This window comes from Pseudophryne corroboree, chromosome 3, assembly GCF_028390025.1.
Source record: "Pseudophryne corroboree isolate aPseCor3 chromosome 3, aPseCor3.hap2, whole genome shotgun sequence".
Lineage (NCBI taxonomy): Eukaryota > Metazoa > Chordata > Amphibia > Anura > Myobatrachidae > Pseudophryne > Pseudophryne corroboree.
Window position 1 is genome coordinate 502,462,182 of NC_086446.1, and position 27,649 is coordinate 502,489,830.

Sequence of the window (27,649 nt, forward strand, 5' to 3'; positions counted from 1 at the left end):
CCTCCTAAAAACAGTGCATCATTGCACAAGGGTCCTGGTAAAAATGGTGGCTTCCTACGAAGCAATTCCATTCGGCAGATTTCACGTAAGAACTTTTCAGTGGGATCTGCTGGACAAATGGTCCGGATCGCATCTTCAGATGCATCAGCGGATAACCCAATATCCAAGGACAAGGGTGTCTCTCCTGTGGTGGTTATAGAGTGCTCATCTTCTAGAGGGCCGCAGATTCGGCATTCAGGATTGGATGCTGGTAACCACGGAGCCCAGCCTGAGAGGCTGGGGAGCAGTCACACAAGGGAAAAATTTCCAGGGAGTGTGATCAAGTATGGAGACTTTTCTCCACATAAATATACTGGAGCTAAGGGTAAATTTATAATGCTCTAAGCTTAGCAAGACCTCTGCTTCAAGGTCAGCCGGTATTGATCCAGTGGGAAAAACATCACGGCAGTCGCCCACGTAAACAGACAGGGCGACACAAGAAGCAGGAGGGCAATGGCAGAAACTGCAAGGACTTTTCGCTGGGCGGAAAATCATGTGATAACACTGTCAGCAGTTTTTCATCCCGGGAATGGAAACTAGGAAGCAGACTTCCTCAGCACGACCTCCACCCGGGAGAGTGGAAACTTCATTGAGAAGTTTTTTCCACATGATTGTAAACCGTTGGGAAATACCAAAGGTGGACATGATGGCGTCCCGTCTGAACAAAAAACGGGACAGGTATTGCGCCAGGTCAAGGGACCCTCAGGCAATAGATGTGGACGTTCTGGTAACAACGTGGGTGTACCAGTCGGTGTATGTGTTCCCTCCTCTGCTTCTCATACCTAAGGTGCTGAGAATTATAAGACGTAGAGGAGTAAGAACTATACTCATGGCTCCGGATTGGCCAAGAAGGACTTGGTACCCGGAACTTCAAGAGATGCTTACAGAGGTCTTATGGCCTCTGCCGCTAAGAAGGGACTTGCTTCAGCAAGTACCATGTCTGTTCCAAGACTTACCGCAGCTGCGTTTGTCGGCATGGCGATGGAAAGCCGGATCCTAAGGGAAAAAAGGCATTCCGGAAGAGGTCATTCCTACCCTGGTCAAAGCCAGAAAGGAGGTGACCGCACAACATTATCACCACGTGTGGCGAAAATTTGTTGCGTGGTGTGAGGCCAGGAAGGCCCCACAAAGAAATTTCAACTCGGTCGTTTTCCTGCATTTCCTGCAAACAGGAGTGTCTATGGGCCTCAAATTGGGGTCCATTAAGGTTCAAATTCGGCCCTGTAAATTTTCTTCCAGAAAGAATTGGCTTCAGTTCCTGAAGTCCAGAAGTTTGTCAAGGGAGTATTGCATATACAAACCCCTTTTTTTTTTGTGCCTCCAGTGGCACTGTGGGATCTCAACGTAGTTCTGGGATTTCTCAAATCACATTGGTTTAAAACCAGTCAAATATGTGGATTTGCAGCATCTCACATAAAAAGTGACCATGATCTTGGCCCTGGCCTGGACCAGGCGAGTGTCAAATTGGTGTTTTTTTCTCAAAAAAGCCCATATCTGTTTGTCCATTCGGACAGGGCAGAGCTGCGGACTCGTCCCCAGTTCTCTCCCTAAGGTGGTGTCAGTGTTTCACCTGAACCAGCTTATTGTGGTGCCTTGCACCTACTAGGGACTTGGAGGACTCCAAGTTGCTAGAAGTTGTCAGGGCCCTGAAAATATATTCCAGGACAGCTGGAGTCAGAAAATCTGACTCGCTGTTTATACTGTATGCACCCAACAAGTTGGGTGCGCCTGCTTCTAAGCAGTCGATTGCTCGTTGGATTTGTAACACAATTCAACTTGCACATTCTGAGGCAGGCCTGCCACAGTCTAAATCGGTTAAGGCCCATTCCACAAGGAAGGTGGGCTCATCTTGGGCGGCTGCCCGAGAGGTCTCGGCATTACAACTCTGCCGAGCAGCTACGTGGTCAGGGGAGAACACGTTTGTAAAATTCTACAAATTTGATATCCTGGCAAAAGAGGACCTGGAGTTCTCTCATTCGGTGCTGCAGAGTCATCCGCACTCTCCCGCCCGTTTGGGAGCTTTGGTATAATCCCCATGGTCCTTTCAGGAACCCCAGCATCCACTAGGACGATAGAGAAAATAAGAATTTACTTACCGATAATTCTATTTCTCGGAGTCCGTAGTGGATGCTGGGCGCCCATCCCAAGTGCGGATTATCTGCAATACTTGTACATAGTTACAAAAATCGGGTTATTATTGTTGTGAGCCATCTTTTCAGAGGCTCCGCTGTTATCATACTGTTAACTGGGTTTAGATCACAAGTTGTACGGTGTGATTGGTGTGGCTGGTATGAGTCTTACCCGGGATTCAAAATTCCTCCCTTATTGTGTACGCTCGTCCGGGCACAGTACCTAACTGGCTTGGAGGAGGGTCATAGGGGGAGGAGCCAGTGCACACCACCTGATCCTAAAGCTTTACTTTTTGTGCCCTGTCTCCTGCGGAGCCGCTATTCCCCATGGTCCTTTCAGGAACCCCAGCATCCACTACGGACTCCGAGAAATAGAATTATCGGTAAGTAAATTCTTATTTTTTGAAGGACAGCCCTGGAGGTAGCCTTACTTTGAAGTAACAGATGGTGGGAGGAGAAGAGACAGTATCTTGTTGCAGCTGCAGACAGAGGTCAGCTCACAGTGGTTAACTGAGGCCTACCTAACCCTTGTAACGCAGGTTGGTAACACTGCTGCACTAACAATGCATCACACGCTTCCTCAAGGATAGAAAGAGAGGGAGAGTGCTTCTAACAGGGACAGCGACTGTTTTACATTGCTGCTTACAGTAGATTATGGTGGTCATTCAGAGTTGTTCCGCTCGCTAGCAGTTTTTTGCAGCCGTGCAAACGCTATGCCACCTCCCACTGGGAGTGTATTTTAGCTTAGCAGAAGGATCGCAGAGCGGCGGCAAACTTTTTTTGTGCAGTTTTAGACTAGCTCAATACCTACTAAGCACTTGTGATCACTTCAGACTGTTCAGTTCCTGTTTTGACGTCACAAACACGCCCTGCGTTCGCCCAGCCACGCCTTCATTTTTCCTGGCACGCCTGCGTTTTTCCGAACACTCCCTGAAAACGGTCAGTTGACACCCAGAAACGCCCACTTCATGTCAATCACTCTGCGGCCAGCAGTGCGACTGAAAAGCTTCGCTAGACCCTGTGTGAAACTACATCGTTCGTTGCAATTGTAAGACGCGCGTGCGCATTGGGCCGCATACGCATTCGCAGAAGTGCAGTTATTTGCCTCATCGCTGCAGAGCGAACGAAAGCAGCTAGCGATCAACTCGGAATGACCACCTATATCCGATAGTGTATACACCCAGCAAGATTAATTTAGAGACAGTAAACTGCTTAAGTGCCGTAAGAAATGCAGCTTCAACTACCAGTTACTTTACACAGCAGCCAATTTATTGGGGACACACAACAACTTATACCGTATTTGTCAGCTACAGATCAAGGCAATGTCATGACTAATTTGAACAGGGGTAAGCAGACATTCCCTAGCAGAGCAGCGTGCATCTCCCTGTCAGTCCTCGCAGGGAGATGCACAGAACAGTGGCTGCAACTAGTTCATTTGTCTCCAGGATATTACATTTACTGAAAAGTGCACTATATACTTCAGCGAACTGAACATTATAGCAGTTAAAGGGGCCCCAATAAGTAATCTAGCGGTGACTGACGCTTAGCTTTTGATTTTAGTGATAGGATTTTTATTTATTTTACGCTGTGTAGTGTAATTTATTTCTTATGAATTAACAAGTATGTATTCAAACATATTGAACATTTTAATGCTGAACAGCATTGGTAATATTGAGCACTGTTAATTCTTAATGATAAATATTCCTTCTAATGTACATTGCTGAGTATAGATAACCTGTAATAATCTTACGTTAATTGCCATTGAAGGTGATTGTGTATGCTTGTGAAATGATAACCCTTTAAGTTCCCAGAACAGTGACAACTGCACCAGTTAATAAAAAGTGAGTCACTGTTCTACGGTGTAGTGACTGTGTATGTGGGGTTACTCAGGGGGTTCCTGATCCTTCTGCCTAAAGCTCATAAAAGAGATCCAGAAGAGGCAGACATCAAGGAAAACAGGTACGGCCAATACTTTAGCACTTTACAGTTTATCACAACTACACCCTGTGGGAAAGAGGGGTTGAATGCGGAGAAGGAAGAATGAGGAGGAGGAGAAAAGGAATGAGGTCTAGAGGCTGTACATGGCACAATGTGTAGGGGCTCTACCTGGCATAATGTGTATAAGGTGCTCTTCTGTGGTGTAACATGTATAATGAGCTCTACGGTGACAGATTGTAAGCTTACGAGCAGGGCTTCCACCTCTATGTCTGTCTGTTATTACCCAGTTTGTCTTATCATTGTTTCCACTTGTAAAGCGCAATGGAATATGCTGCGCTATATAAGAAACTGTAAATAAATAAATCAATAATAATAAGGGGCTCAACTGTGACGTAATGTGGATAAGGGGTGCTACTGTGACGTAACGTGTATAAGGGGCACTACTGTAACAAGTATAAGAGGTATTACTGTGTGGTGTAATGTGACTAACGGACACTACTGTGTGATGTAATGTGGATTAGCACTATTCTGTGGCCACACACCTTCCCTACGAAGCCACAAACTTATGTTTTTGGTGTACGCCTTCAGCGTGCACTGTCCCTATTTTAAACGGGGGGGGGGAGCACCAATTCTCTTTCTGGCATAGGGCACCAAAATGTCTAGTTACGGCTCTGTGTATCACTAATACCTATTTGTATATTACAGTTTTTAAAATGTAGGCAACAGGAAGTGAGACTTAAACACAGTAATCCGCGTTGGGGGCATTCGTGGCGGCATTCCATTGATTTACTAAAGGCCAAACTGCCAGATTAACCGCAGAGAATCCAGACTGTAGAATTTTTATTTTTTAAAGGAAGAAAAAAATAAGTGCCATGGGGATGCCCTGCAAATTGTTGACCAGCCCTAAGCCATTTAACCTAGATTGCAAGTGAAAAATAGTCAGTGCGGGGGAAGGGGGAGTGGAGCTGGTTAGTTCTTCACTAAGCAGCACTAGACTCAATTAGTCAGGGTTGGTTAGGGCCAGTGGAGGATCTAGACCTTACTTTTAGGGTAGGGGGGGGGGGGGGGGGGGGGGCGGTTTAAAAATACTGACTCTTTTGCTCTCTACACATTACCCACATATATATATATATATATATATATATATATATATATAAGATTTTGCTTACCGGTAAATCTATTTCTCGTAGTCCGTAGAGGATGCTGGGACTCCGTAAGGACCATGGGGAATAGACGGGCTCCGCAGGAGATAGGGCACTTTAAGAAAGCTTTGGATTCTGGGTGTGCACTGGCTCCTCCCTCTATGCCCCTCCTCCAGACCTCAGTTAGGGAAACTGTGCCCAGAGGAGATGGACAGTACGAGGAAGGATTTTTGTAAATCTAAGGGCGAGATTCATACCAGCCACACCAATCACACCGTATAACTTAAGATAAACTTACCCAGTTTTCAGTATGAACAACAACATAGCCACGGTATCACCGAAAACTATAACATAACCCTTATGTAAGCAATAACTATATACAAGTCATGCAGAAGAAGTCCGCACTTGGGACGGGCGCCCAGCATCCTCTATGGACTACGAGAAATAGATTTACCGGTAAGTAAAATCTTATTTTCTCTAACGTCCTTGAGGATGCTGGGACTCCGTAAGGACCATGGGGATTATACCAAAGCTCCCAAACGGGCGGGAGAGTGCGGATGACTCTGCAGCACCGATTGAGCAAACAGGAGGTCCTCCTCAGCCAGGGTATCAAACTTATAGAACTTTGCAAAGGTGTTTGTCCCCGACCAAGTAGCTGCTCGGCACAACTGTAATGCCGAGACCCCTTGGGCAGCCGCCCAAGAAGAGCCCACTTTCCTAGTGGAGTGGGCCTTAACTGATTTCGGTAACGGCAATCCTGCCGTAGAATGCGCTTGCTGAATCGTGTTACAGATCCGGCGAGCAATAGTCTGCTTTGACGCAGGGGCGCCAACCTTGTTGGCCGCATACAGAACAAACAAAGCTTCAGTCTTCCTGATCCGAGCCGTTCTGGTCACATAAATCTTCAAAGCCCTGACTACATCCAGGGACTCAGAATCCTCCAAGTCCCTTGTAGCCACAGGCACGACAATAGGTTGGTTCACATGAAAAGATGAGACCACCCACTTTTGGCAGAAAATGAGGACGAGTCCTCAACTCTGCCCTATCCACGTGAAAAACCAAGTATGGGCTTTTATGCGATAAAGCCGCCAATTCTGAAACACGTCTCGCCGAAGCTAACGCCAACAACATGACCACTTTCCACGTGAGGTATTTCAACTCCACAGTTTTAAGTGGTTCAAACCAAGGTGACTTGAGGAAACGTAACACCACGTTAAGATCCCAAGGCGCCACCGGAGGCACAAAGGGAGGCTGAATATGCAGCACCCCTTCACAAAAGTCTGTACCTCAGGAAGAGAGGCTAATTCTCTTTGAAAGAAAATGGATAAGGCCGAAATCTGGACCTTTATGGATCCTAATGTTAGGCCCAAGGTCACTCCTGTTTGAAGGAAGTGAAGTAGACGGCCCAAATGGAACTCCTCCGTAGGAGCAGCTCTGGCCTCACACCAAGAAACATATTTCCGCCATATACGGTGATAATGTTTCAACGTCGCGTCTATCCTAGCCTTGATCAGGGTAGGAATGACTTCCTCCGGAATTCCTTTTTCCGCTAGGATCCGGCGTTCAACCGCCATGCCGTCAAACGCAGCCGCGGTAAGTCTTGGAACAGATAGGGCCCCTGCTGCAGCAGGTCCTGCCTTAGAGGAAGAGGCCACAGATCTTCTGTGAGCAACTCTTGCAGTTCCGGATACCAAGTCCTCCGTGGCCAATCTGGAACAATGAGGATTGTTCTGACCCTGCTTATTCTTACAATTCTCAACACCTTGGGTATGAGAGGAAGAGGAGGAAACACATAGACTGATCTGAACACCCAAGGTGTCTGTCTACCGCTACCGCCTGAGGGTCCCTTGACCTGGCGCAATACCGCTTTAGCTTTTTGTTGAGACGGGACTCCATCATGTCTATTTGAGGCAGGCCCCACCGATCCGCGATCTGTGCAAAGACTTCTTGATGAAGTCCCCACTCCCCCGGATGCAGGTCGTGCCTGCTGAGGAAGTCCGCCTCCCAGTTGTCCACCCCCGGGATGAACACCGCTGACAGCGCGCTTACATGGCCTTCCGCCCAGCGTAGAATCCTGGTCGCTTCTGCCATGGCCACTCTGCTCCTTGTTCCACCTTGGCGGTTTATATGAGCCACTGCCGTGACATTGTCTGACTGAATCAGAACCGGTCTTCTCCAAAGTAAGTTCTCCGCTTGACGCAGGGCGTTGTATATGGCCCTCAACTCCAGGACGTTGATGTGGAGACAAGTCTCCAGGCTTGACCAGAGACCTTGGAAATTTCTTCCCAGTGCCACTGCTCCCCAGCCTCGGAGGCTTGCGTCCGTGGTTACCAGGACCCAGTCCTGAATGCCGAACCTGCGACCCTCTAGAAGGTGAGCACTGTTCAGCCACCACAGGAGAGATACCCTGGTCCTGGGAGACAGGGTGATCCTTTGATGCATTTGTAAATGGGACCCGGACCACTTGTCCAAGAATCCCATTGAAAAGTCCTCGCATGGAATCTGCCGAAAGGGATGGCCTCGTATGAAGCCACCATCTTCCCCAGGACCCGCGTGCACTGATACACTGAAACCTTCTTTGGTTTCAATAGGTTCCTGACCATGGTCATGAGTTCCTGAACCTTTTCGATCGGAAGAAAACCCTTTTTCTGGCCTGTGTCTAGGGTCAGGCCCAGAAAGGTCAGACGCGTTGTAGGAAATAGCTGGGACTTCGGTATATTGAGAATCCAGCCGTGCAGCTGCAACGTCTTCATGGACAGAGACACGCTGTCCAGCAACTTCTCCCGAGATCTCGCCTTTATTAGGAGATCGTCCAAGTATGGGATAATTGTGACCCCCTGCCTGCGCAGGAGCACCATCATTTTCGCCATTACCTTGGTGAAAATCCTCGGGGCCGTGGAAAGCCCAAACGGCAACGTCTGAAATTGGTAGTGACAGTCCTGCACTGCAAATCTCAGGAATGCCTGATGGGGGGGAAGGGGGGGGGGGGAGAATATTGGAACATGAAGGTATGCATCCTTTATGTCCAGGGACACCATCCAATCCCCCCCCCTCCAGGCTGGCGATGACCGCCCGAAGTGATTCCATTTTGAACTTGAACCTTTTCAAGTACAAGTTCAGAGATTTCAGGTTTAAAATGGGCCTGACCGAACTGTCCGGTTTCGGGACCACAAACCGGGTTGAATAATATCCCTCTCCCTGCTGGAGATGAGGAACTGTGACAATCACCTGTTGAACATACAATTTTTGGATTGCTGTCAACACTGACTCCCTCTCTGACGGGGAAGTCGGCAGAGCCGATTTGAAAAACCGGCGAGGAGGCAAGTCTTCGAATTCCAGCCTGTATCCCTGAGCAACAATCTCTATTGCCCAGGGATCCACCTGCGATTGAACCCAGACGTGGCTGAAAAACCGAAGACGAGCCCCCACCAGATCCGCCTCCCCCCGGGAAGCCCCAGCGTCATGCGGTGGACTTTGCAGACGCAGGGGAGGACTTCTGCTCTTGGGAACTAGCTGTGTGCAGCTTCTTTCCCCTGCCTTTTCCTCTGGTAACAAAGGACGATCCCCGCACCTTCTTGTTTTTATTGGAACGAAAGGACTGCATTTGATAATGAGGTGCCTTCCTAGTATGCTGCGGGGGGACATAAGGTAAGAAATTCGACTTACCAGCCGTAGCCGTAGAGACAAGGTCCGAGAGGCCGTCTCCAAACAACTCCTCCCCCTTGTACGGCAAGGACTCCATGTGCCGCTTAGAATCGGCATCTCCCGTATACTGCCGGGTCCACAGGAGTCGCCTAGCAGAAATAGACATAGCATTTATTCTGGAGCTTAATAAACAAATGTCTCTCTGAGCATCTCTCATATACAAGGCAGCATCTCTGATATGCTCTATGGTCATTTGAATGGCATCCCTATCTAAGGTGTCAATCTCCGCAGATAAGGAATCTGCCCATGCCACAACCGTACTACAAACCCAGGTCGACGCCATAGCCGGTCTAGCAATAGTACCGGAGTAAGTGTAAATGTGCTTCAATGTAATTTCCTGCCTGCGATCGGCCGGTTCCTTGAGGGAAGCCGTATCCTGAGAAGGCAGTGCCACCTTTTTGGACAAGCGTGTCAGCGCCTTGTCCACTTTTGGTGAAGATTCCCAGCGTATCCTATCAGTTTGTGGAAAAGGATACGCCATAAGAATCCTTTTGGGAACTTGTGTTCTCCTATCTGGAGAGTCCCAAGCCTTTTCGCACAATTCACTTAATTCAAATGATGATGGAAAAGTGACTTCAGGCTTTTTCTCATTATACATGTGTACCCTCGTGTCAGGGACAGGGGGTACCTCAGTAATATGCAAAACCTCTTTAATGGCCATAATCATGTACCGAATACCTTTTGCCACCTTCGGCTGTAATTTTGCATCTTCATAGTCGACACTAGAGTTAGAATCTGTGTCGGTATCTGTGTCATCGATCTGGGATATGGTGCGCTTCTGAGACCCCGACGGGCCTGGCGCCACAGAGACAGGCATGGACTGGGTACCTGACTGATCCCTAGCTTCTGCATTGTCTAACCTTTTATGCAAAAGATTGACATTTGCATTCAAGACATTCAGCATATCCACCCATTCCGGTGTCGGCGTTGCCGACGGCGACCTGACATTCAAACACTCCCCCTCCACAGTAAGCGAGCCTTCCTCATCAAACATGTCGACACATGCGTACCGACACACTTCACACACACACAGGGAACCCCTTTTCTGAAGACAGTATCCCTGTCAAGGCCCTTTGGAGAGACAGAGAGAGAGTATGCCAGCACACACCCCAGCGCAACAACCCTGGAGACCAACACAAAATGTTTTCCCCCAGCAGCGCTGTGTAATATGTAAACCGCCAATTATGTGCCCCCCCCCCCTCTCTTTTAAGCACCCTTTCACCGTGTGTAAGCAGGGGAGAGTCCGGGGAGCTTCCTCTCAGCAGTGCAGTGGAGACAAAATGGCGCTGGTGAGTGCTGAGGGTGAAGCCCCGCCCCCTCAGCGGCTGGCTTCTGTCCCGCTCATACTTAGGAAAATATGGCGGGGGCTCTTTTATATACATGTACAGAGCCCACCTGTACATGTATATAGTCTTTTTTGCCATGCAGAGGTTTATATTGCTGCCCAGGGCCCCCCCCCCCCACCCTTACAGTGACTGGAGTGTGTGAGGTGTATGGGAGCAATGACGCACAGCTGCAGTGCTGTGCGTTACCTCAGTGAAGCTGAAGGCTTCTGCCGCCTGAGACGTCTTCTGACTTCTGTACTTCTGGCTCTCTGAGGAGAACGGCGGCGCAGCTCCGGGGGTGGACGCCCAGTTTGAACCTGCGTTCACCCCCTCTGGAGCTAATGGTGTCCAGTAGCCGAGGAAGCAGAGCCTATCTTTGACAAGAAGGTCTGCTCCTCTCTCCTCAGTCCCTCGATGCAGGGAGCCTGTTGCCAGCAGTGCTCCCTGTGAAAAGTAGTAAAAAGTAGAAAGTAAAATCCAAACAAAAATGCTTTCAGGCAGAGAACTCTGGAGAGCTCTCTGCAGTGCACCCATCTTGCTCTGGGCACAGTGTAAAACTGAGGTCTGGAGGAGGGGCATAGAGGGAGGAGCCAGTGCACACCCAGAATCCAAAGCTTTCTTAATGTGCCCTATCTCCTGCGGAGCCCGTCTATTCCCCATGGTCCTTACGGAGTCCCAGCATCCTCAAGGACGTTAGAGAAATATATATATATCATATTACAGTACTTAATCATATTTGACAAAGGCTGATAGGACAGAGAGAGCCTGGTAATGAGAGAGGAGGGATGGAGGGGAGTGAGACAGAAGCTGGAAATTAAGAGAGATAAGGGGAGAGAGACAGAAGCTGGAGAGAGAGACACTTAAGTTGGGTGGGGGGGTAGAAGAGAGGGAGAAGGGTGAGAGAGAGGGGATGGGGAGATAGAGGGGGTTAAGGGGAATAAGGGGAGAGAGAATAGGAGAGGGGTGAGAGAGAGAGGGGCCTAAGGGAATTCATAGAGATAGTAGGGGAGAGAGAGAGAAAGAGAGAGAGAGAGAGAGAGAGAGAGAGAGAGAAAGAAATCAGGGAGTCAGACTGTGAAATAGCGTCAGAAGAATGGGTAGAGGAAAAAGAGACAGACAGTGGAGAGTGTGTTAAACTCAGGGCACCAGGCAGCCAGCTGACGCTATGCAGCAAGGCTCTGGGAGGAAGAGCTGACCTTCCACGGCACCGTGCCCATTGCCCCCCACTAACAACTTTGCCCTGGATGGAGCGGGCAGCGTGTGTACCTGGCTGGTGGCGAACCTGCTGTATCAGCGGCAGGCAGGAGACCTGAGCCTGGAGCAGCAGCGGAAACTCCTGAACGGAGACTGATCTGGGGGAAACTCAGTGCTTTCAGATATCAGCGTCCTAGACACCTTGCCCACGCAACTTGCTTCTCTTGCACGTTGTCGGGACCTGGCTGTCACAGCGATGACGGCTGCCCCTGTCCTCTTATGCGAAGCCTCGATGTCAGAGCCTCTAGTCTAGAGGCTCTGACATCACGCCCGTGCATGCACATAGGAGGACAGAGCCAACCATGATTGCTGTGACAACCAGGTTCCGGTGCCGCGCAAGACAAGTGGCGTGAGCGAGGTGTCAGCTGTGTGTTATGGAGGGGACGATTACCCTGATCGCCCCCCTTTGAATCTGTCTATGGTTAGGGCTGTGTAGGCGTTCAAAGTACGTCAAGTTTGACAGTGGTTTTCTGGTGGTTGTTGCTAAATCCTAGTGGCCGAAAGGACCTCCGGCTTCTCAACAAGGTAACAAGCGCTGGCAGGGAGAGGAGCAAGGTCGGTGGGATAGCACTGTCACTATTCAAATCACCATCTATTGCCTTTAGTAACCAGGTGGCGAGAGAAGTGAGCCACCGTGCCCAAAGCAAGCCCGGGGTGGTACATTTGGGCTTCCATGTTCAGATTTTGGTCCTTCCTCTGTTTTCCCGTGTCACGTGATTGTGATATCATGGGTCCTTCAGCCTGTTGGGACTTAGACATAACAGTTTTCTAGTAGCTTTGTGGAGATAGGGCTTAAAACCCAGCATGAATTGATGATGGGCTCTTATTTGAAGGTCAAATCAACCGTTAATGCTGTGTTTTAATGTTAAAAACAGCTGTCTACCCGCAGCTGATCACGTTGGTTTCAAAACCCCTGCAAAACCGACGTTTAGTAAATTTCCCTGTTACACTGCAGGACTGACAATTAGAAAATACACTTTTATATGTATTAAATAATATTTTTTGCACTGTGGTTTAAAATAAAAGGTTTTAATTATTTTTTTTTGTGCCTTTTAAAAAAAAAAGCTTTCAAAATTTTCAATTAGAAAAGAAAATCAATACAAACACAAATCACCATATAAAAACATCATATTATACACTCCGGAAACATGAAATATTCTTCGTAGTTTAGCTGTATCTGTGCTGCTTTTTAGGACTAATATACAAAAGACAGTAGTGAATTACAAATTCAGAGAAAGGCTATTAATATGGTTTACTGGCTGCATAAGAATCCAAGTTATCAATATAGTGATGTGCCCCAGTGACAAGACAACTCCTCCAACAAGCCTAAAGCTGGGAACACACTAGGCGATATGTTGTCAGATCAATATCGTGCACATCGGGTATTGTATATGCACCACCGCACACATCCACGTGCCGACATCCGGGTCTCATCCCATCAGTTGTGCTGCATGGCAAATGAGACGACCAGATAGCTGAATGTGGCCATGAACAATATAGCACGCGATCATGCACTATATCGTTGGGTGCGATACATGATGTCAGCGGTCACATGACTGACAGGTCAGGTGTATAAATATTGATAAGCGTTTAGGGCATCTATACAGTGAAAAAGAAAATAAACTAAATATTACACTACAATCAAAGATGAAAGTCAGTCTTCATTGAGATTCATTTTCACAATCAAAATAACATTGCATAGGGACTTCGGTGTGTTCCATTATGCTGTAGATGGTTTCCGGTCTTTAGGTCGACAGCACTTAGATCGACACATTAAGTCGACCACTATAGGTCGACGTGATCACTATGTCGACATGGCAAAGGTCGACACATGAAAAGGTTGATATCAGTTTTTTTTTTTAAAATCCATTTTTTTCATACTGTACTTTACGATACACGTGGACTACGATTGGGAATAGTAACCGAGCCATGCGAGGGGACGCGAAACACTAATTGGGGTTCCCAGTCACTTTACGAAAACGACACCAATTTTTTTTCTAACTCATGTCGACCTTATTCCATGTTGACATTTTCCATGTCGACCTAATGACCGTGTCGACATATTTCAGGTGTCGACCGAGTCACTGTTGACCAATAGTGGTCTACCTAATGACTGCCGACCCTATGATACACACCCGCTGTAGATCTCTGTGATAGTTAATACTGTAAATGGTCTTGTTATTTAATTTAGTGGTAGACATATGCATGATTAACAGGACAAATAGGGTTGATAAATAGGCCCCTTTGAGAGTTAAACATTGACAATTTAATAGTAATACAGTATAAGAAAAAGACTTAAATATATCCATAGTGTGAATATAGATCAGAGAGCCAGTAGAAACATTCTGCCACATCCAATGTGCCAGTTTATTATTTTTACATTATTTAACTTTTGTAAATTTGTTATTTAATTTGCTTAAACATTCACTAAAAAAAATCTGACTATGAATTGTAAATGACATCAGTTATTCAGATGTGCAGGGCCTTTGGATAAAACAGTCAAAATGTGTATTGTATAAATTTTATTATAGTACTACGGTGGTCATTCCGAGTTGATCGCTAGCTGCATTCAATCGCTGTGCAGCGATGAGGCAAAAAAATGGCACTTCTGCGCATGCGTATGCGGCGCAATGCGCACGTGCGATGTACTATTAAAATGAACGATGTAGTTTCACACAGGGTCTAGCAAAGCTTTTCAGTCGCACTGGTTGCCGCAGAGTGTTTGACATAAAGTGGGCTTTTCTGGGTGGCAACTGACCGTTTTCAAGGAGTGTTCGAAAAAACGCAGGCGTGCCAGGAAAAACGCATGCGTGGCTGGGCGAACGCAGGGCATGTATGTGACGTCAAAACAGGAACTGAACAGTCTGAAGTGATCGCAAGCGCTGAGTAGGTTTTGAGCTACTCTGAAACGGCACAAAAAAAAGCTTTGTAGCCGCTCTGCGATCCTTTCGTTTGCACTTCTGCTACGCTAAAATACACTCCCAGTGGGAGGCGGCATAGCGTTTGCACGGCTGCTAAAAACTGCTAGCGAGCGATCAACTCGGAATGACCCCCTATGTGAGAACATACGGCCCAATTCAGCAGTGAACACATCAGTGTGTGCAGGGCAGGGCCATTTTCAGGGTGGCCGTGTGACATCACATGTGGCCGCTGTGACGGAGAAAATGGCGGCGGGCCGACTGCCTTCACAGCCAGGCTGCAGAGGCAGGTAGGCTTCACTGCAACTGATGCTGAACGGGGGCCATATTTTTAATAACCTGTATGTTTATTTTATATATATATGTGTTTTAATATATGTTTGCATCTAAAAGGGTGTATACATATTGATAAGTGGTCTAAGGGTGTCTATACGGTGGAAAAGAAAACAAACTAAATATTACACTCTAATCAAAGGAGAAAGTCAGTCTTCATAGATTAATTTTCACAATCAAAATAATATTCTTCTGAATTTAGATAGAGAAAAAAAGATGAGCTCCTTCTCTTAAACCACATTGATTTTTGGTCTTACTTAAGGCTCATACACACTGGGCGATTTTGAGCTCAAAGTAGCTAACTTTTGGCGTTTTGAGCTACTTTGAGCTCAAACTTGGCCAGGGTGTATGACCAGGCGATGAGCGGTGAGCGCTCCTGAATCATCGCTGGCCACTGCCGTCCGTCGGGGCTGTTTGAACAGCCGAGTGAAGCACTTTCTGCAGTCTCCTACTGTGGAAAGTGCTTCACCCCCCTGTGAACATCGCTGGGCACAGGAAAATAGCTCAGTGTTCACGATCATCGCGGTGCATACACACTGATCAAAAACCCAGTGTATATGCACCTTAACAGAGTGGTATTCAGGAAGATCATTTACATGTTAATTTCTCTGGAACAGATGCAGGATAATGGTTATATAGCGACTATATATACAGCACTCCGCTATTGAAACGACAATCCCTGTTGCCCTGACTAGTAATGATGTATATTCACAAGAGATGTCCGGCACTCAGGTTAACAAACGGGAGGCAGAGACAGGTAGCTAAGCTTCAACGTTTCGGGGGTGACCCCTTATCAAGAGATCTTGATAAAGGGGTCACCCCCGAAACATTGTGAATATATGTGTATATTCAAGTTAAAAGATGAAAAAATGTACAAAAATAAAGTATTACTGTAGGTAACAAAATAACTATATATATTAACAGGAAGGTCAGTAATTAGTTTTCCTGGCTTCTGACTGTCACCCAAGCACTCTCCCACACACTTATTGCAGCATAAAGAGGCTCCGTGAAGGTGGCAGTGAAGGTGTGTAAGGGTCTGCTTAGCTCATTAACATCATAAAAAGACAGACGTCCTGTGTTATAATCTAGGCATATTCTGAATTTGTGACAGGCAAACTTTATAAGTAACAGTGTTTGTTTTTTGTCATGTAGCACAAAATATTGATTATTCCACTTGCACAAACTCCAAGACTTATTATTCTTTCCAATTATAGCCTGACTCCCCTCCCTGTCTATACTAGAATAGGTCATCCCCACCATCCAGTTCCCTGACCCACTGGTCTCCACTTCCCAGTAAAGTCGTCCAGAGTTGAAACTCTTTGTACTTAAAACCTGATGATACTGGAATCTTTGTGGTGTTTTGGGGCGACCCTGATTTACTAACCAAGAAGCAGTCTTTAAGTCATCCGATATATATACATTATTTGCAGCTGTGTTTAAATCCAGTAATATATCTGCGACATCTTTGATGCAGATCTCTTTCTTTACATTGATCATAATATCGGATAATTCTGCATGCAACGTCATTGAGATATGTTCCTCATCCAGGTCTCCTATTTCTTGGATCCTTTTATCATCTTGCTCTTTGTCCTCATCATCAGTGTCACACAAGTCCCCTGTTTCTGGCTCTTGTAAGACGGTTACTGAATCTGTGGAGTTACACGTCTCCTCAATGTGACTCATCTTTCTGGACAGCTCATCTCTCTTTATTTCCAGCTGCTGGATCAGATCGCTGATTTTGAACATAGCCTGCTTTTCCTGCGCGGAAATCTCCCCCAACACCCTCTTCTCTAAGTCATCTAACTGTTTCCTGATGTCCTTAAAGAGGGCTCTGACTCTCTGTTTTATGCCAGTGGTTTTATCTTGCAGTTTCTTCTTGGGCAGCTGCAACCTCTGAATTTTCTCCTCAGTCTTCTTTCTGTTTACTTTCAGTTTATCCATAATTTTCTTCAGCTTTTCCTTTCTGCGGTCAGAAGACTCACTTAGCAGCTTCACTTCGTGTCCCCTGTGCTCTGGGGATAGGTAGCAAAGCGCACACAAGCAGGCAGCGTCTTCAAAGCAGTAATACATGTACATTTTATTGTGGACAGCACATTTTACTTTGCCAAAATTACTGATGGGTTTAGTTATTCCATGTTCTGCTGACTTGCTGTGTACCCGCAGGTGACTGTCACACAGAGAAGCCTCACACATCAGACAGGATTTCACAGCAGGCACTGAAGAGTGAATACAGTACGTACACAAAACCTCCTCTTTCTTAGGCTGAGCAGATAAGAAGTGCCTCGTTATGTTACCCAGTTTCCTGTTCTTTGTCAGGTTAGGCCGCTCCATATACTCTTCTCTGCATTCAGGACAGGAATAAACTCCAGACACCTCCTGTGTATCCAGCACATGATCAATACAGACTCGGCAGAAGTTGTGTCCACATCTCAGTGTTGCAGGGTCTGTATAAATATTCAGACAGATGGAACAGTCCAGCTCCTCTCTTAGCTCGGCAGACGCCATCACTGCTTGCTAGCAGCAAAAGTGAAAGTAAAAGCTGCTGTGGGTGTGGTAGGTTTACTTTAAAAGCAGGAAGACTCTGTTAACCCACAAGGTTCTGGACTGTTGTTTGCATTAGAGCAGACAAGGGAAACATTGGAAATTGCACAAAAACATTTAGGCCCAGATTTATCAGGCCTTGGAGAGTGATAAATTGCACGGTGATAAAGTACCAACCAATGAGCTCCTGTCATTTTTCAAACACAGCCTGTAAAACTTGGCAGTTAGGAGCTGGGTGGTTGGTACAATATCACCGTGCAATTTATCACTCTCCAAGGCTTGACAAATCTGGGCCTGAATACCAGTGTGTAGTCACCTGATGTGCCATGTCAGAGATTCTCAAACGCGGTCCTCCAGGCACCCCAACAGTCCAGGTTTTAGGTATATCCATGCTTGGCCACAGGTGACTTAATTAGCACCTCAGTCAATTTTAATTAACCATCTCTGCTGAACCATGAATATACCTAACACCTGGACCATTGGGGTGCCTTGAGGACCTCATTTTAGAACCTGTGTTATCATACCCTCCAACATGACCCGCCCCACTAGGTACAAAATGCTCTGTTTCTGGACTTCCCTCTTAATTTATTATTGCCATCACCTGTGTAGAAACAGCTTTCTTATCATTTAACTAGTTCAACACAGGTGATGGAAATCATAAATTAAGAGAGAAGTCCAGAAACAGAGCATTTTGTACCTAGTGGGGCGGGTCATGTTGGAGGGTCTGTGTTATGTGTTCAAAACATTTTTTTCATAATTGCTAGAATTGTTGCCTAACAGCTCTGGGTTGTTTTGGTTAATCCATACTGAATTTAACTATATTTTCTTTAACAGTTATTATTCAGCACATACATATTCCTCAGCGCTTTACCATACCTCCCAACATGACCCTCTCCAGGAGGAACAGAATGCTCTGCTCCTGGACTTCCCTCTTAATGTATGATTGCCATCACCTGTGTTGAACTAGTTATTTCAAAAGAAAGGTGTTTCACCACAGGTGATGGCAATCATAAATGAAGAGGGAAGTCCAGGAGCAGAGCATTGTGTCCCTCCTGGAGAGGGTCATGTTGGGAGGTATGGTTTACAGAAAATATTTCAGTTATTCAGTATTCTCATCAGTACCTGCTCTAATGGAGCTTACAATCTATATTCCCTACCACATGTACATGGCTACATGCACACACATAGTCAGAGGAAGCTGAAGCACCGGGGGAAACCGACACAAATATGGGAGAGCATACAAACTCCACACAGATGGTATCCTGGAGATCCAGGGAGTGGAAGGCCTATGTGGAGTATGGTGCTGCAAATCCCATCAGTGCGCCTCAGCCGCTGCTTCCTAATGCTGCCATTAACAGCTTTGCATCCCCGAGGGGCAGGTGTATGATGACAACAACACACCCCGCAATGCCAACTTCACTGGAGAAGATGGACGAGATGTGGTAGGGCTGTTGTTTACTCTCCTGGGAACCAGAAGAACGTCACCAAATTCTGGAGTCTGCGAATGTAGGTCAGTTTGATTTAATCTCCCAAAGGTGTTGCTAATCAGGGCCTTAACTAGAGCTGTGCGAGCTGTGTCGCCACATAGAGCACAGAGCTTGCTTCTGGCTAACTGGTCGCACTGCCACCCTGTTATGCTGCTGCTGTCAGATTCCCATTCCACACACATATTGGGAGTTTAATCAGCTTCTGTTCAGTCTGAACTATATATAAATAAAGGTCAATAAATGACATGCAAAAAAGTCATAGAAAATCTGAAAAATGATATGTACTGCTTACAGTATCATTATTATTATTATTGTTTAGGGCAGTTTGCATTAGCTGTGAGCTCCGGTTGCACTCACTTCTGAGTATTGCATTAGCATATCCTCCAACATGACCCGACCCACTAGGTACAAAATGCTCTGTTTCTGGACTTTCCTCTTAATTTATTATTGCCATCACCTGTAAAGAAACAGCTTTCTTATCATGTAACTAGTTCAACACAGGTGATGGAAATCATAAATTAAGAGGGAAGTCCAGAAACAGAGCATTTTGTACCTAGTGGGGCGGGTCATGTTGGAGGTTCTGCATTAGGTAAAAAATTCTGTAGCTTATTTTTGCTCAACCTCTCTGGGGCCCAAGCAAATATAAACAATGTTTGGCTACCCTAATATCCTGCGGAGTGCCATTGTGCAGACACCACTAAAATTGTATCTGCCCTTTAGTTCTTCAGCACCAACATGTTACACAGGAGGTCATTCCGAGTTGATCGCTTGCTAGCAGTTTTTAGCAGCCGTGTAAATGCTAAGCCGCCACCCACTGGAAGTGTATTTTAGCTTAGCAGAAGTGCGAACGAATGGATCGCAGAGCGCCAGCAAAAACAATTTGTGCAGTTTCAGAGTTGCTCAAAACCTACTCAGCGCTTGCAATCAGTTCAGACCATTCAGTTCCGGATTTGATGTCACAAACCCGCGCTGCGTTCGTCCAGCCACGCCTGCATTTTCCCTGGCACGTCTGCATTTTTTTCGAACACTCCCTGAAAACGGTCAGTTGACACCCAGAAACGCCCTCTTCATGTGAATCACTCTGCGGCAGCCAGTCGATTGAAATGCATCGCTAGACCCTGTGTGAAAATACATCGTTTGTTGTACCCGTACGTTGCGCATTGCGCCACATACGCATACGCAGAACTGCCTTTTTTAGCCTGATTGCTGTGCTGCGAACAAATGCAGCTAGCGATCAACTCAGAATGACCCCCACAGTGCTGTTCATTAAGGGAATCATTATACACATAAATAACATGCAGTGAGACATAGAACAGAAGGTAAAGATGGGCTGCCCAAATGAATTTACAGTCTATTAGGTGTGGTATTTCTGTGCTGCAATGGGTGGTGTGGTACTTCCAGCTAGCTCTTGGTATATGGGGGGTCATTCCGAGTTGATGCACAGCTACGATCTGGAACACAGACATGCGGGGGATGTCAGTCCCTGCCCCATCACTGAAGTACAAAAGCATTGCACAGCAGCGATGCGTTTGTACTTCAGGAGTAGCTCCCAGCCAGCGCAGCTTTTGCGCGCTAGCCGGGAGCTACTCATCGCTGCCCGGCTCGCAGCAGCTGCGTGTGACGTCACGCAGCCACTGCGATCTGCCCCCACCCGCATGGTCCGGCCACGCCTGCATTGGCCGGACCGCGCCCCCACCAAACGGCTGTCAAACACCGCCCAGCGCCCGCCTCTGCCTGTCAGGCGATCACTAGGCAATGACAGCCGTCGGCTGTCAGCTATGCGCCGGCGCACTGCGGTGCCAGCACATGCGCAGTTCTGACCTGATCGCTGCACTGCGAAGAACTGCAGCGAGCGTTCAGGTCAGAATGACCCCCATGGATCCACAGACAAATCACAGGGCTTGGATGAACAATACTCTTCTAGAAACACACCACACCTGTATCATTAAATTAAATGAAACTTCTGCAATTATGACTAAATCATGAGTCTGTGGGGCATATTCATCATGAAAAAATGTGCAATGAGAATTGCATTCTCACAATTATTTAATGATTCGTTATGCCAGCATGAGAAAATTATCACTTTCGAAAAAATGGGCTTTTGGAGAAGACAGTGGTTTGAACAGTGGTAATTTTTGCCTCTAGCTGCCGGGGTGCCCAGCTGCAGATAGGGTCACTGCACCTCCGCCCAGACCCCGTTGGCACACATATTGCTGGGGCTGCCTAGTATAATGAGCTGTGCAGCCGCGGACCCCCACACGCCCCCCCCCCCCCCTCGCAGGCATAAAGTATGTGCCGGCCGTGACCGTGTAAACGGCAGCTAGTGCCGAGATTTGGGGGCTGTTCGCCATCTCAGGAATACTTTTCCAGAGTTTCATGAATGTCACAATTTCTACATCCCCTGGGGAGTGTAGAAATTGTGACATTTTAAGGATAATGAATATGCCCCTATATTACTGTACCTGTGAAATATGTGTAATATTATTTCCTTATTATATTGCTCAAAGTATGCCTAGAAATACAGTACTCTGTAAAAGATGCACAGCAATGAGTGCCCTAAAATGTGTCTTCTGCTTCCCTTACTCATACCTCCCAACTGTTTTCACAGGACAGTCCAGTTTTTGTGTGACTGTCCCGCTGTACCACCCGCAGGCCGCAGTAGGAGTGGGGCAGTTAGGAGGCTCCTGTCACCCGTTGCTCTATGGTGAATAGATGCGTCTATTCACAGGAGACAGAGGATCTTGGGGTATGCCAGCAGCTCCTGGAGCACTGGCATGTCCCCACAGTGACGAAAAACACAGTTCCCTCTCCCTGTTTCCGGACACCGGTGGAAGGCTAGGAGCCGGGCAGACGCACAGCTGTGCCCCGTTGATCAGAGAGGAGTGTGTCTGGAAAGGGCGGCCGCATTACAGTAGAGAGTGACTATGACTCACTGTCTACACTAGCGCCCTCTACTGTCTGGCTCTCTATTTGGCCGCGTACCCCATCGTATTGCATCGGGCTGGCCCTGGTTGTAGGGCCTGATTCAGGGATGGGTGCACTGCCGATGCTGGGAGCAGTGGAACGATTTTTTGCTACTAAGCATGCGTCTTAAGATGGGTACACACCTATACAATCCATGGCCCGATCATCCGATATAGGTATGCAGGACCGTTGTAGGAGCGTTTGCTGAAAAACGGCTTTTAAGACTCCTACAACTGCCGGGATCGGGAAGTTGCATCTTATGTAGTGTTTAATATTTGTCGGCCCTACCTCCAAATCCCATAGAAGCCCATACACACTGAGCTACGTATTTCTAGCAGTTTGTACGGGGCTCGCAGACAGCTGACAGTGGGTCAAGCTGGGGATACAGTGCTCTGCTGATCGGAAGAGTAAACGCGATAAGCGGAGTGATTGTAAAAGTGTGTACCCTGCTTAAGTTGCACCATACGTGCATCCCAATTGTGGGGGTGATTCAGACCTGATCGCACGCAGGCGTTTTTTGCAGTGCTGCGATCAGGTAGTTGTCGCCTACAGGGGGAGGGGGTAGTTGATGTGCAGGGGTGAGAACGCTTGTGCAGAGAGCTGCACAAACAAAAGTTTGTGCAGTCTCTGCACAGCTCAGGACTTTTACTCAGTCACTGCGATGATCCGGTCAGGAGCTGACATCAGGAATCCTCCCTCCAAACGGCTGGGCACGCCTGCGTTTTTCCGGACACTCCCTAAAAATGGTCAGTTGACACTCACAAACGCCCTCTTCCTGTCAATCTTCTTGTGATCGCTGGTCAACGCTCCTGTGCATTGCAGTGCATACGCACGCGCAATTCAGACCCGATCGCACTGCTGCAAAAAAAGCTAGCGTGCGATCGGGTCTGAATGATCCCCTCTGTCTGTACAGCATTGAAACTGCACCTGCCATAGGGTTGGAGAAAATGTTAATAGTATTACACCATGTACAGATGCTCAAAGTGGGTGTCTCAGACCTTGCACATTCATACACAGCAATGTATAGCAGGGAAGGACTGTTTAGTGGCATTTGCATAAAGTTGCAGCCAGCCAACCCCCAATAGATGCAGCTGCTTCTGCATCCACCTTTGAATCAGGCCCAAAGTTTCACAGGTTTATCAGAAATTAAAGGGGAGGCTGGGTTTCCTGATTGTTACGAGTAAACCTTCCGCATATACAGTAGATACACTTTAAACTCTGACTTATTGTATTCATAGGGTTGACTATAGTCTGGGATTACTCTGGACAGTTTGGAATTCATGAAATCTTCTGGAGTCTGGACTGTCAGAAAACCCGGGCGGGCAGCACCTGGAATGTAAAATAAAATTTCTGCCGCACTATATGGTGCTAAGGTGACTGGTCAGCCCAGGTCACACTCACAATCTTGTGAGCGCTGTACACCTTTCATCCTGCCTGCACTGCAGCTCCCCATTGTGTCCTCAAGCTCATACTTCTGCCCTTACGATGACTCTCATCAGAGACACAGGAACTGCATTCATAGAAAAGCAGACAGTATACTTATTTACAGCTTAATTCTGCCAGCTGCGATTTAGAATTCCTAGAGCTGAGCTCAGTACCAACAACTAGTCACAGTGTATGTACAAGGTAGGTAAGGCAAGGGCTTGGGACCGCAGCTCTGATCATGATGGCATATAAAGGCCATGATGAGGCTCAGACTGATACATCATTATAAAAGGGCATCATGAGCATCACTCAGGACTCTGATGCCACCATAACCATATAAAGGTGCATCTGGACTATATAGTGGCATGATGTAGCCTGGTGCCATATAAAGAGGAATGTGGGGTTCTGAAGACATATAGTGGGGTTTATGTGGCTCTGATGGCATATAAATGAGCATGTAGGGCTAGCCACACCCCTTATCTGGGAATTTTGAAATAATAAGAATTTACTTACCGATAATTCTATTTCTCGTAGTCCGTAGTGGATGCTGGGAACTCCGTAAGGACCATGGGGAATAGCGGCTCCGCAGGAGACTGGGCACATCTAAAGAAAGCTTTAGGACTATCTGGTGTGCACTGGCTCCTCCCCCTATGACCCTCCTCCAAGCCTCAGTTAGGATACTGTGCCCGGACGAGCGTACACAATAAGGAAGGATTTTGAATCCCGGGTAAGACTCATACCAGCCACACCAATCACACCGTACAACTTGTGATATGAAACCCAGTTAACAGCATGATAACAGAGGAGCCTCTGAATAGATGGCTCACAACAAGAACCCGATTAGTTAACAATAACTATGTACAAGTATTGCAGACAATCCGCACTTGGGATGGGCGCCCAGCATCCACTACGGACTACGAGAAATAGAATTATCGGTAAGTAAATTCTTATTTTCTCTGACGTCCTAGTGGATGCTGGGAACTCCGTAAGGACCATGGGGGAATAGCGGCTCCGCAGGAGACTGGGCACAAAAAGTAAAAGCTTTAGACTAGCTGGTGTGCACTGGCTCCTCCCCCTATGACCCTCCTCCAAGCCTCAGTTAGATTTTTGTGCCCGAACGAGAAGGGTGCAAGCTAGGTGGCTCTCCTGAGCTGCTTAGAAGTAAAAGTTTAAACAGAAGTCTTCCAAGTGATTGTAAACCGTTGGGAAAAACCAAAGGTGGACATGATGGCGTCCCGTCTCAACAAGAAACTGGACAGATATTGCGCCAGGTCAAGGGACCCTCAGGCAATAGCGGTGGACGCTCTGGTAACTCCGTGGGTTTTCCAGTCGGTATATGTGTTCCCTCCTCTTCCTCTCATACCAAAAGTACTGAGAATCATAAGAAGGAGAGGAGTAAGAACGATACTCGTGGCTCCGGATTGGCCAAGAAGAACTTGGTACCCGGAGCTGCAAGAGATGCTCACGGAGGACCCGTGGCCTCTACCTCTAAGGAAGGACCTGCTCCAGCAGGGACCTTGTCTGTTCCAAGACTTACCGCGGCTGCGTTTGACGGCATGGCGGTTGAACGCCGGATCCTGAAGGAAAAAGGCATTCCAGATGAAGTCATCCCTACCCTGATCAAGGCCAGGAAGGATGTAACTGCAAAACATTATCATCGCATTTGGCGAAAATATGTTGCGTGGTGTGAGGCCAAGAAGGCCCCTACGGAGGAATTTCAACTGGGTCGTTTCCTACATTTCCTGCAAGCAGGATTGTCTATGGGCCTAAAATAGGATCCATTAAGGTTCAAATTTCGGCCCTGTCGATCTTCTTCCAAAAAGAACTGGCTTCAGTGCCTGAAGTTCAGACGTTTGTCAAAGGGGTACTGCATATACAGCCTCCTTTTGTGCCTCCAGTGGCACCTTGGGATCTCAATGTAGTTTTAGGGTTCCTAAAATCACATTGGTTTGAACCACTTGCCACAGTGGATTTGAAATATCTCACATGGAAAGTGGTAATGCTGTTGGCCCTGGCTTCAGCCAGGCGCGTATCAGAATTGGCGGCTTTATCCTATAAAAGCCCTTACCTGATATTTCATTCGGATAGGGCGGAATTGAGGACTCGTCCTCAATTTCTCCCTAAGGTGGTTTCAGCGTTTCACATGAATCAACCTATTGTGGTACCTGTGGCTACTAGGGACTTGGAGGACTCCAAGTTGCTGGACGTAGTCAGGGCCCTGAAAATATATGTTTCCAGGACGGCTGGAGTCAGAAAATCTGACTCGCTGTTTATACTGTATGCACCCAACAAGCTGGGTGCTCCTGCTTCTAAGCAGACGATTGCTCGTTGGATTTGTAGTACAATTCAACTTGCACATTCTGTGGCAGGCCTGCCACAGCCAAAATCTGTCAATGCCCATTCCACAAGGAAGGTGGGCTCATCTTGGGCGGCTGCCCGAGGGGTCTCGGCTTTACAACTTTGCCGAGCAGCTACTTGGTCAGGGGCAAACACGTTTGCTAAATTCTTCAAATTTGATACCCTGGCTGAGGAGGACCTGGAGTTCTCTCATTCGGTGCTGCAGAAGTCATCCGCACTCTCCCGCCCGTTTGGGAGCTTTGGTATAATCCCCATGGTCCTTACGGAGTTCCCAGCATCCACTAGGACGTCAGAGAAAATAAGAATTTACTTACCGATAATTCTATTTCTCATAGTCCGTAGTGGATGCTGGGCGCCCATCCCAAGTGCGGATTGTCTGCAATACTTGTATATAGTTATTGTTACAAACAAATCGGGTTGTTTATTGTTGGAAGCCATCTTTTCAGAGGCTCCTACGGTTATCATACTGTTAACTGGGTTCAGATCACGAGTTGTACGGTGTGATTGGTGTGGCTGGTATGAGTCTTACCCGGGATTCAAGATCCTTCCTTATTATGTACGCTCGTCCGGGCACAGTATCTTAACTGAGGCTTGGAGGAGGGTCATAGGGGGAGGAGCCAGTGCACACCAGCTAGTCTAAAGCTTTTACTTTTTGTGCCCAGTCTCCTGCGGAGCCGCTATTCCCCCATGGTCCTTACGGAGTTCCCAGCATCCACTACGGACTACGAGAAATAGAATTATCGGTAAGTAAATTCTTATTTTCTCTGACGTCCTAGTGGATGCTGGGAACTCCGTAAGGACCATGGGGATTATACCAAAGCTCCCAAACGGGCGGGAGAGTGTGGATGACTCTGCAGCACCGAATGAGAGAACTCCAGGTCCTCCTCAGCCAGGGTATCAATTCGTAGAATTTTGCAAACGTGTTTGCCCCTGACCAAGTAGCTGCTCGGCAAAGTTGTAAAGCCGAGACCCCTCGGGCAGCCGCCCAAGATGAGCCCACCGTCCTTGTGGAATGGGCTTTTATTGATTTAGGCTGCGGTAATCCTACCGCAGAATGTGCCAGCTGAATAGTGCTACAAAACCAGCGCGCAATAGACTGCCTAGAAGCAGGAGCACCCAGCTTGTTGGGTGCCATCAGGATAAACAGCGAGTCAGTTTTCCTGACTCCAGCCGTCCTGGAAAAATAAAATTTACAGGGCTCTGACTACGTCCAGCAACTTGGAATCCTCCAAGTCCCCAGTAGCCGCAGGCACCACAATAGGTTGGTTCAAGTGAAAACCTGAGACCACCTTCGGGAGAAATTGAGGACGAGTCCTCAACTCTGCCCTATCCATACAGAAAATCAGATAAGGCCTTTTACATGACAAAGCCGCCAATTCTGACACACGCCTGGCCAAGGCCAAGGCCAACAGCATGACCACTTTCCACGCGAGATACTTTAGCTCCATGGTTTTAAGTGGCTCAACCAATGCGACATTAGGAAATCCAACACCACGTTGAGATCCAAAAAGTGCCACAGGAGGCACAAAAGGAGGCTGAATATGTAGTACTCCTTTAACCAAAGTCTGAACTGAAAATCGACAGAGCCGAAATCTGGACCTTGATGGACCCCAATTTGAGGCCCAAACGTCACCCCTGCTTGCCGGAAGTGCAGGAATCGACATAGTTGAAATTCCTCCGTCGGGGCCTTCATGGCCTCCCACCAAGCAACAAATTTTCGCCAAACGCGGCGATAATGTCTTGCGGTGACATCCTTCCTGGCTATGATCAGGGTAGGGATGACTTCCTTCGGAATACCCTTTTCCTTTAGGATCCGGTGTTCTACCGCCATGCCGTCAAACGCAGCCGCGGTAAGTCTTGGAACAGACAGGGTCCCTGCTGCAGCAGGTCTTGTCTGAGCGGCAGAGGCCAAGGGTCCTCTGCCAGCATCTCTTGAAGTTCCGGGTACCAAGCTCTTCATGGCCAATCCGGAACCCCGAGTATGGTTTTCACTCCTCGCCTTCTTATTATTCTCAGTACCTTGGGTATGAGAGGTAGAGGAGGAGACACATAAACCGACTGGTACACCCACGGTGTCACTAGAGCGTCCCC

General features: G+C 47.4%; 1 protein-coding gene across 1 annotated transcript in view; it reads right to left on the reverse strand.

The window, feature by feature from the left end:
- LOC135057320 (E3 ubiquitin/ISG15 ligase TRIM25-like) overlaps positions 1 to 17,288 on the reverse strand; it is a 35,997-nt gene extending 18,709 nt beyond the window's left edge. Inside the window, exon 1 of the mRNA XM_063963210.1 lies at positions 16,041 to 17,288. Coding sequence (XP_063819280.1) covers positions 16,041 to 17,288 — 1,248 coding nt within the window. The remainder of the gene's footprint in view (positions 1 to 16,040) is intronic.
- Positions 17,289 to 27,649: the final 10,361 nt, after the last annotated feature.